Consider the following 10,360-nt stretch of genomic DNA (forward strand, 5'->3'; position numbering starts at 1 on the left):
TGGACTAAACATAAATGGGTCGTGGAATGAGGATCCAAAGTGGTGAAAGAAACTGTCCTTGAGCATATTTGGGGTCAAAAACACTAACAGACCCTCATTATGGCTTGGAATTTATCACTTCAATGGGCCTAGCAGTTTACATTCTGATTCTGATGGGCCTAATAATACCAGATTAGTTGGGCCGATTGATATTAATAACAGTTGCCCAGCTCAGACTCGGTCTGGGCCTGCTGCCCCATCGATTTCCAGCCCAACGAAGCTGTTGTTAATAGATTGTCCGGTACTGAAGCGGGTGCGTTGGAAGAAAAATTAGTAGAGTCGGAAGTATGGGAGGCGGTAAAAGATTGTGGTAGTTCAAAGGCTCCCGGTCCGGATGGATTTAATATGGGATTCTACAAAAAAAAATAAATAATTGGTCCATTATTACGGATGAATTGTTCGATGCAATTAATTTATTTTTGGAAACCGAGGATATTTCAAAGGGGTGCAATGCGTCTTTTATCACATTAGTTCCGAAGAAGTCGGATCCCATTTGCTTGAATGATTATCGTCATATTAGTTTGATTGGTAGTTATTATTAGGTTGTTGCGAAGCTTCTCTCAATCTGCCTTAGAAAAGTGGTTCCTAATCATGTTGGATTTGAGCAAAGCTCGTTTATCAAAGGAAGGAATATTTTGAATGGAGTTCTTATTGCTAACGAGGCACTTTTATTTTTTAAACGTAAACGAATTAAATGTTTTATATCTAAGGTTGAATTTGAGAAAACGTTTGATTCTCTTAATTGGGATGTTTTATTGAAAATAATGGGGATCATTGGGTTTGGACCGAAATGGAAAAAGTAGATAATTTCATGCTTCAGGTCAGCTTCTATTTCAATTCTTGTCAATAGGTCACCTATAAATGAATTTAAGCTTGAAAGGGGGGTGGCACAAGGTGACCTGCTCTCTCCTTTTTTATTTATCTTGGCTATAGAAGGCTTAAATGTGTTGGCAAAAAATACGGTGGAAAATAAAATGTTCTCGGGGGTTGAAATTGATGTCGACAAGATTCTTATATCTCACATCCAATATGTGGAAGATACCATTTTTTTGGAACATGGAGTGAGGGTAATATTTGTAATCTTAGGAAGTTACTAAAATGTTTCGAACTCACATCGGGCCTTAAACTAAATTATCATAAAAGTAATATAATTAGGATTGGGATGGAAAAGGTTGAGGTGGAGAACATGGCTAGTTTATATGGTTGTAAAGTTGGCTCAATCCCTTTTATTTATCTTGGTCTCCCCGTTGGTGGTAATATGAAAAAAAGGAAGAGAGTTGGAAACCGGTCTTGAATAAATTTGAGAAACGACTTTTGGATTGGAGGGCTCGTTTGATGTCGTTTGGTGGAAGTTTTACACTTGTTAAATCGGTGATTAATAGTCTTCCGTTGTACTACTTCTCACTCTTTCATGTCCCGCCTTGAATTCTAAAACAACTTGAGTGTGTAAGACGTTCTTTTTTTTTTGGACGGGTCAGGTAATAAAGCTAAAATCTCTTGTGTCAAATGGGATGAGACACTCTTACCTTATGATAAAGGTGGGCTTAATTTGGGTTCTCTTAAAAGCAAGAATGTGGCTTTGATTCGCAAGTGGTAATGGAGGTTTAAAAAAACTTCCTCCTTGTGGGTCATAGTCATCTCGAGCATTTATGGGTCTTCGGGTGGGATTGCACTTGATGATACATCACGTATTGGTTCTTTTGGATCAATATGATTGGCATCATTAAGACGGGGTTGGATATTGATAAAGTTAACATTCCTTTTAGGAATCTTTTTCTCAAAGATATAGGTGATGGGGCTACTACTTCTTTTTGGAATGACATTTGACTAGGTGACGAGGCATTAAAAGGTATTTTCTCAAGATTAGCTAGACTTGATACCAATTCGAAGGCTTCAGTTAAAGAAAGATTAACTTGGGCGGTACAAAATGTGCGGGTAATTGGTTATGGACACGAAATCCCTCCGGGAGGGCTAGTGGCAAACTTGAAAAGCTAAAAGACCTCTTGGAGGACGTAGTAATGAATCCTCAAAATCAAGACTTGTGGAAATGGAAGGCGGGGAGCAATGGAAAGTTTACAACAAAATCTTTAACGAGTATGATAAGCGAAAAAACGCTACCGCAAGGTAACATTAATTGTGCAACATTACACAATAATTTGGTTTACACTCGGTGGAGTTGGACAAAAGGGGGATTGATTTACACTCGGTGCGTTGTCCTCTTTGTGATGACGATATCGAATCTTTAAATCACTCTCTCCTTTTGTGCAAACATGCTTTTGATGTGTGGAAAAAAAGGTTCTGATTGGTGGAGTCAGAGTGGTACTACATTTGGTAATGTTGGCGACATTTTCACTGACATGGGACAATCAAATTCGAAGGTGGGCAAGAATATTTGGCAAGCGATTCTATGGTCAACTTGTTATCTAATTTGGAAAAACATTAATCAAAGTTTTTTCAAAAAAGAGTTGGAATTTCCTGGTTGCGCTAAACGAAATTCTAGTTAAAAGCTTCGAGTGGAATCACGAAGAGGTGCAAGGAAAAGGTTTTCGATTGACATAATTAGATTCATAACCCGCATTGTCTAATTTAGTCAGTATCGCGTCTTGTATGTTAGGATGCCATCTTGGCATCTTAGCTTTTTCTTCTTAATTTAACTACAAGTCTTTTGTTGAGGTATTATGTCGAGTTATCTGTCGAGATATAAGCAAACCATCATGTATCATTGTTGAGAATTCTATCAATAAAAGTATATTGCCTTTCAAAAAAAATATCATTTAAAATAACATAAATTGTCGTATATTTAGATTTTAATTTTAAATAAACATTATAATGTTATTTAAAAAATATATATGAATATTTACAATTTTTTTTTTAGAAAAGCAATTCCATAAAATACAATAAATTTGTGTCCTTACATGAATATTTCCAATTTTACCAATGAGTTTTTGTACTTGTCGGGTTAATTTTCATGAAACAACATATCTATAATCTATAATCTATAATATCTATTAAATCTCTACAATAATGATGTCATAAATAAATATTTTCTAAGTACAAAAATAATTTAAAATAAAAAAAATTTAAAACATCTTTGATGATGTCATTATTTTATATTAATATAATTAAAAAAAATAATACCAAATCTTTTATAAAAGGAAATACTAATTTTTTTCTAAATTGTACAATCTTTTACAAACATCTAATAAACACATTTACAAATTTTAAAGCATATTATACAACCTTTATATAATAATTTTATTTTAATTTTCTAAAAAAATTTCAAAGACATTTATTATTACTAATAATTATTATTAAAAATATAAATAATCAACTTTGAGCAAACTTTATTATTATTATTCATTTTTATTATAATAATTTTAGTTATTATTATTATATTATTAATATTCAAATATAGATTCCCTTTACGAGATTAATTACGTTACATATGTATGCGAAAATACATGTCTCTATATATTTGTAAAAACGACAAGTTTCTTAGTCGAACGGATCATTAAAATAAATGACTTTAGAAATTACATTCACTTTAGCAATTTCTTTGTCAAACCCGTGATTTCACGGATCATTCACTAGTATAAATTTAGTGTCCTTGCAAAATTATCTTCTTTACTAAACTAAAATGATAAACCATAAAATACAATAGATTTGTTAATTACATTTGAAAATAAGATTTGTATTGGGATAAAATCATTATTTATGTCGTCAACCTTTATCTGAATACGAAATAATGATATATACTATTATAGAAATTTGACTTCGTTTTTTAAAACTTTATTTTTTAAACGTTTAATTAAAATTGGTAATTAATTAGTTTAGGTATTTATGGCATTATAAATAAATAATATATATTTCAGCATTACATTTTATTCTGACAATGATAAATCTATTCTCTTCTTATACATTTTCCAATTTACCAATAATTATAAAATTACTACGTAATACATTATACGATATAACTAGTTAATACATATTTTCAGTTGAATATATAAATTTATAATATAATATAATAGTAACACATCACATTTTAGAGCACCGTTATCATCAGTTAATGCATCAGGATTGACAAATCTGTTCTCAAATTGATTAATTAACACAAATAAATTAAGAAATGATTTAAATTATATAAATAATATAGTAGATGACAGACTACTCGATCATTGTCATATTTGTGTGTTACCTTCATTGTTGTGACATTGTTATCTTTAAGAATTAATAACGAATACGTACGTACAACTTGCACTAGATAACAAAATTTTGAAAAAATTATCTAAATGAAGTCGTTAGCCGACTATTAAGCCTATATATCTCCTTCTTTCATTTCATATATTTCTACAACTCATTCTCTCATCCCACCACCTGCATACAAAACATTATACTCACTTTTCACGAGTTATAACATGGAAGAAAAAAAAGTGATAGAAGATGTTAAGATTAATAAGTATTCGGTTGCTTGTACTATTGTTGCTTCTATGATCTCCATCATCTTTGGTTATGGTAAGTTAAGTTTCCTTCATATCTTTTTACATGATCACTATATATATATATATATATATATATATATATATATATATATATATATATATATATATATATATATATATATATATATATATATATATATATATTTCGTTATTTTAGCGTATGATATAATATGGTATAATAAAATATAATATGATCGATCTGTTGATCAATTGTAGAAACGGGCGTTATGAGCGGAGCATTGGTACTAATCAAAATATATTTTAAACTAAACGACACGCAAATCCAAGTCCTTGGCGGAATCATTAACTTTTGTGCCCTAGTTGGCGCTTTGAGCGCTGGTAGAATTGCGGATCACATAGGTCGTCGGTACACCATAAGCTTAGCCTCCATCATCTTCTTTTGTGGATCATTAGTAATGGGCTTTGCACAGAACTATAGAGTCCTCTTCACAGGCAGATGTTTGGCTGGAATTGGAGTAGGGTTTGCTCTTGTTATCGCTCCGGTTTACTCAGTCGAGATCTCCGCTACTAACAATAGGGGAATCTTATCTTCTTTACCCGAAATCGGTATTAGTATAGGCATCTTATTAGGTTATATATCTAACTATGTTTTCAAGAATTTAGCCTTAGACCGTAGTTGGAGGGTAATGTTCCTGATTGCCACCGTTCCCTCTATAGGATTAGCTCTCGGCGTTCTTTTAATGCCAGAATCCCCAAGATGGCTCGTTATGCAGGGCCATCTTGGGGATGCTAAAACTGTCCTATCGGAAGTGTCAAACACTAAGGAAGAAGCTCAATCCCGACTGCATGATATTAAACTAGCAGTCGGAATCGAGTCAAACTGCGACAATGATATTGTCACACTGAAACAACAAACGGGCGGGAAAGGGGTGTGGAAAGAGTTATTGCTAAGACCTACCCCACCGGTCCGGTGGGTCCTCCTAGCCGCCATTGGAATTCATTTCTTCGAGCATGCCACTGGGATTGAAGCCGTAATCTTATATGGACCAAAGATTTTCACGAAAGCCGGTGTTAAACATGATAAGCTCTTCTTAGCTAATATAGGAATTGGGCTCACGAAACTCGTATTCATAACTGCTTCCACTTTCTATATCGATAAAGCTGGAAGGCGAAGACTTCTTTTAACAAGTGTTGGAGGGATGATAGTTGCTTTATCAGCCTTAGGGTTTGCTTTAACCATTGTGCATCAATCTCATGACCAAAAAGTTGTTTGGGCACTTTGGTTAAGTATAGCAACATGTTATTTGTATGTAATGTTTTTTTCAATTGGGTTAGGACCAATAACATGGGTTTATAGTTCTGAAATATTTCCACTAAAGTTAAGGGCACAAGGGGCAAGTATTGGTGTGGCTGTGAATAGGGCTACAAATGCAACTGTTTCAATGACGTTTTTGTCATCAACTAATGCAATTACAATTGGAGGTGCATTTTTCTTGTTTGCTGGTATGTCTGTTTTGGCTTGGATCTTTTTCTTCTTTTTCTGTCCTGAGACTAAAGGAAGATCACTTGAAGAAATGGAACAAGTTTTCACAAGAAGCAATAAATCAAGAAATGTTGATAATGAGCTGCCAACTGTTCAAAAGTGAAAATAATTTGTAGTTGCTATATATTATGAAAAATCATAATTTAGATGTGTTTTTTAAATTGTGGTTTTGATTTGTATATGAATTTCAAAGTGAAATATCATCAAGTGTCACATTATATTATGAAAAATTATGATTTAGATGTGTTCTGAAACCTGTGCATCTAATTTGTATTTGTATATGAATTTCAAAATGAAAGATCAAGTGTCACATAATATAATGAATAATTATGATTTAGATGTGTTCTAAAACCTGTGCATCTAATTTGTATATGAACTTCAAACTGAAAGGTCAAGTGTCGCATATATTATATAATGAAATTTTTTGACTTAGATTTGTTCTGAAACCCGTGCGTCTAATTTATATATGACCTTCAAAGTAAAAGGTGTATATAATTTATATGATAGTACAAAGAATTGTTAAATAGTCCGTTTTTAATAGTTTTCGATTTTCGATATTTTTTTATGGTAAACGACTTACCAGTATATTTTAGCATCAATAAGTCAACCGTCTTATCCTTATCTCATGAGCATATAACTCGGTTAATCTTATACGTAAAAGTATTTATTTTCATACATATAAATAAAAAATTTATGCATTTAACATGAGATAAAAAACATTACCCATTTACACGTTTAATTTCCATCAAACCCATGTTACCATACATACCCATAAGCTTACTCGTGCTCACTCAGTAAAGTATTATTGATTATAGATGTACAAGGGACTGTTTTAAACAATGATGAGGATCGTTGGCTTTAAAATATTTAATCATATGGTTTGTTTTCAGTTGTAGGCATGCCAAAAAGGTTGGATGAATTCTTACTTCCAACTCATTATTGTTCATTATTGTGGTGCTCGATGGCATAAATTGATTCCCATAAAGGTTAATATCTTCCTTTGGCTTCTCTTAATTGATCGCATTCCAACACGCGTGAACCTTGAGTACAAAGGTATAGATATTAACTCCATTTGTGCCCAAATTGTGGTATTGGCGAGGACTCTGGTGACCATATTTTTCTTCATTGCTCTATACTGATTGTTCTTTGGAGAAGTATTTGCACATGGGTATAGAGTGGCCTGCAAACATTGATTCTACTGACGATCTCTTCTCGTGGATCGATGATGCATTTCGGTCTAACATTCATTCGGACCTTATTATTTACTACATTACAGCTGCTACTTTATGGTGGATTCGGCGGTTGTGTCACGATACAGTCCATGAATCTCACGAAGTCAGAAAAAGTCATTTATTTGATAGCATTAGATTAGTTGATTTTTCTAGGCTTACATTTTGAAGTAAAATTGCGGCATATTGTAAATCTTGGCTATGTAATCATATGTAAATTCTATGTTTTTTTTGGTTTAGCTCCTTGCTAGGCTTGTCTTGATAAAATTTCAGCCGTTCCAAAAATATGCCTTAGACGTGTTGTATCGGGGGAGGGCCACGCCTGTGGGATACGAGGTGGCGACCAACCGACGCCCCAAAGGGCCGTATCACATCGTTTCTTCTTAAAAAAATGGTGGCGTGCGTTGCCAACCAACGAGTGAAGCCACGGGAGTGGGTTCGTGAATTTGTACACGCGACTGAAATTGATTGGTGCAAAGTTGATGGCCATTGCAATGGAGCACATGATTCATCTTCATCATCGCGCCGCCACCACCACCAAATAGGCACAAAAGAAAAGTAGAGAAAAGGATCATGAAATAAGAAATTGATTCGACAACACTTACGGGGTTACCCACCACCATCGTCGTCGCCGTCGCTTCATCGTCGCCGTTGCTGGATTCAGATTGGCAATCGCCATCGTCACCCTACCTGTTACCTTCATCGTCACCATCACCATCTAGGTCGAATGCAAGGAAAATTGAAGAGTATCAAACAAGTAATCAGTTCAAAGAATGTTAAACCCTACTTTAGCCATGTTGAATTAGTAGATTAGGAGAAGTCGTGAGTTTTTATGGAAGAATTTAGTGGGTTTTGGGTTGGGAAGAAACCATCAGAGAGAGAGAGAGAAGAACAAGAATAGAGTGAACTAAAAATTTACAAACAAGGATAAAAAAAAAAAAAAAAAAACAATTTAAATGACATACCATTACACTTACAACCCACACCAAAAACTCACACCAAATACTCAACACCAAAAACTCACACATTCTAATCATCAAAAAAGTGCGAAAAGCAACTCACACCATCAACAACGTCCCACTACAAATGGTCTTATACTTTATATTAGTATTATAAATTTTTATTCTTATTTTTATTTTTATAATTTGAAAAAATGAAAAATATATATACCAATCGAGGAACTTTCACAAAGAAGCACAAAAGAACCTAACCAAAAGAAACAAACACCACCCGACTCGCCTCGCAACTAGGAAGCAAAAAAAGCTACAAACCTCAAAAACCTAAACCAAACCAGACAAATAAACTGTATGAAAGCGAGTCGAGGCTCAAAAACCCAAACCAAACTAACTAACTAATAACCACGACTCCAAACTAAACAAAATAAGATAAAACCATCGTACATAAACTTTAAAACATCACGAAAAAACGCAACAAGAAAACATACATAATGGTGTATCATAGGGGATACACACATAAAAGCATAATTTTTACACAATAGAAAAGGCTCGAAGTGCATAAAAGATAACAATAATAGTAGTTTTTGTTAACAGTCGTTCAGCTCTCAGTCAGGCCGCCCAACGTCATGAGTAAGCCCTGTAGGCAGCTTCTATACTTAAGCCCTTGAATAGAAGCGTGAGCGACATACAGCCACGTCAGCCCAAGCCAAATTCGGGTACGGATATTTCGTATAATCAAATTAATCAGCATCTCACACGTGTTTCCTAAAAATTCGGAGGATCTGCGCATATAAATAGACCCCTGGGTCAACACATTTCACAGTTCAGTTCAGTCACTTGTGACAGAGAGTACACTTTCTCTCTCACACAGTACATTCTCACTCTAGAACTTCACCGCTTAGCAACAATACGCTAGACGAACCAGCTCAAAGTCTGGTCCCACAAGACTGATAAGGCCACCCCGCGGAGATCTTGTTCGTGTTCCAGGTCTGCAAGGATCTTATCCCAAGGGCAAACATTAGTCGGCAACACATCTCTCCACGCTAGGCAGTTCTAGTATTGTACTGGCACCTTTTAACAGCTAGACGGAAAATGGTACCAACATATGACGCCATCCGTTCAGCATCTAACGCAACAGTAATAAATTCATTGAACGGTTTTGTCTGTGTTTCGGAATTGAAAGCTTTCTTCATAATGATGAGTATACCTGCAGTGAGGCGCTTAGTATAATTGTTGCTTGAATGCAGTTTTTCTTGCAAAGTCTTCTTTTCCACAGCTAGAGTATCAATCTTATGCAGATACCATTTTTCCTTTGATACTAACTCAACAACACGAGCTTCTACAGCACGCTGAGCAGCAATTACATCATTCAATTCAAGCTTGGCAACGTTTTCAGCACCTTCCAATTCTGTGATTTTTCCGTTGTCCTTTTCAATCTTTTTAGATTTTTCACGGTGCACTTGGTCAAAAAATTCCAAGCGTTTCAAGCTGTCAAGTTCTGAAGCAATGTTAAAAATAATGCCCTATTCACGAGATTTACGGGCATCACTCTCAGGAAAATTATGAAAGAAATCAACAAACGAAGGTGACACCATGGCTTCTAGATATTTCAGAAACTCTACATAGCTTCCAGGTGGACCTGCAAGAAATGATGACAGACTAGTGTCTAGATGAGGGAGGTTGTAACAACCCAAACCAACCCGCGAGCAAACCACGTGAAAAATATAAAATAAAATAAAATTTTGCTGCACAGTGAACTAGCGCGGCGCGCCAGGATGGCCGCGCGGCGCGCCATTCGGGTCTGTCCGGAAAGTCTCAAAATGCGAAAAAGATCGACCAGTTCCCGACATTTTTAGACGACACGCTTTTAACCACACATTCAAATATGTAAAACTAACATAATTCAAACGTAAAATAAGTTTTACAAAGCGGGGCCCACTTCGGCCGTTTTACGAGTTTAATACAAAATATGAGTTTCGACCGCCAAAAAGTTTAAGTACCAAACTACACTACGAGCATGGCGTTTGGGATTAAACTACCCAAGTCTCGGTCAAACTCCAAGAACTAAACTTCCAAAAAGCGTCCCCTAATCAACAAAGCGGGAATCTCTATTCCATGATAATGCCCTTACCC

At 34.9% G+C, this 10,360-nt stretch overlaps 1 protein-coding gene across 1 annotated transcript; it reads left to right on the top strand.

The window, feature by feature from the left end:
* Positions 1-4,454: 4,454 nt before the first annotated feature.
* On the top strand, positions 4,455-6,145 carry LOC139849156 (probable polyol transporter 6). Its single transcript, XM_071838826.1, has 2 exons — positions 4,455-4,551; positions 4,755-6,145. Exons 1-2 carry the CDS (start codon positions 4,455-4,457, stop codon positions 6,143-6,145), a joined length of 1,488 nt encoding a protein of 495 aa, XP_071694927.1.
* The last annotated feature ends 4,215 nt before the right edge of the window (positions 6,146-10,360 follow it).

The sequence above is a fragment of the Rutidosis leptorrhynchoides genome, chromosome 5, assembly GCF_046630445.1.
Source record: "Rutidosis leptorrhynchoides isolate AG116_Rl617_1_P2 chromosome 5, CSIRO_AGI_Rlap_v1, whole genome shotgun sequence".
Lineage (NCBI taxonomy): Eukaryota > Viridiplantae > Streptophyta > Magnoliopsida > Asterales > Asteraceae > Rutidosis > Rutidosis leptorrhynchoides.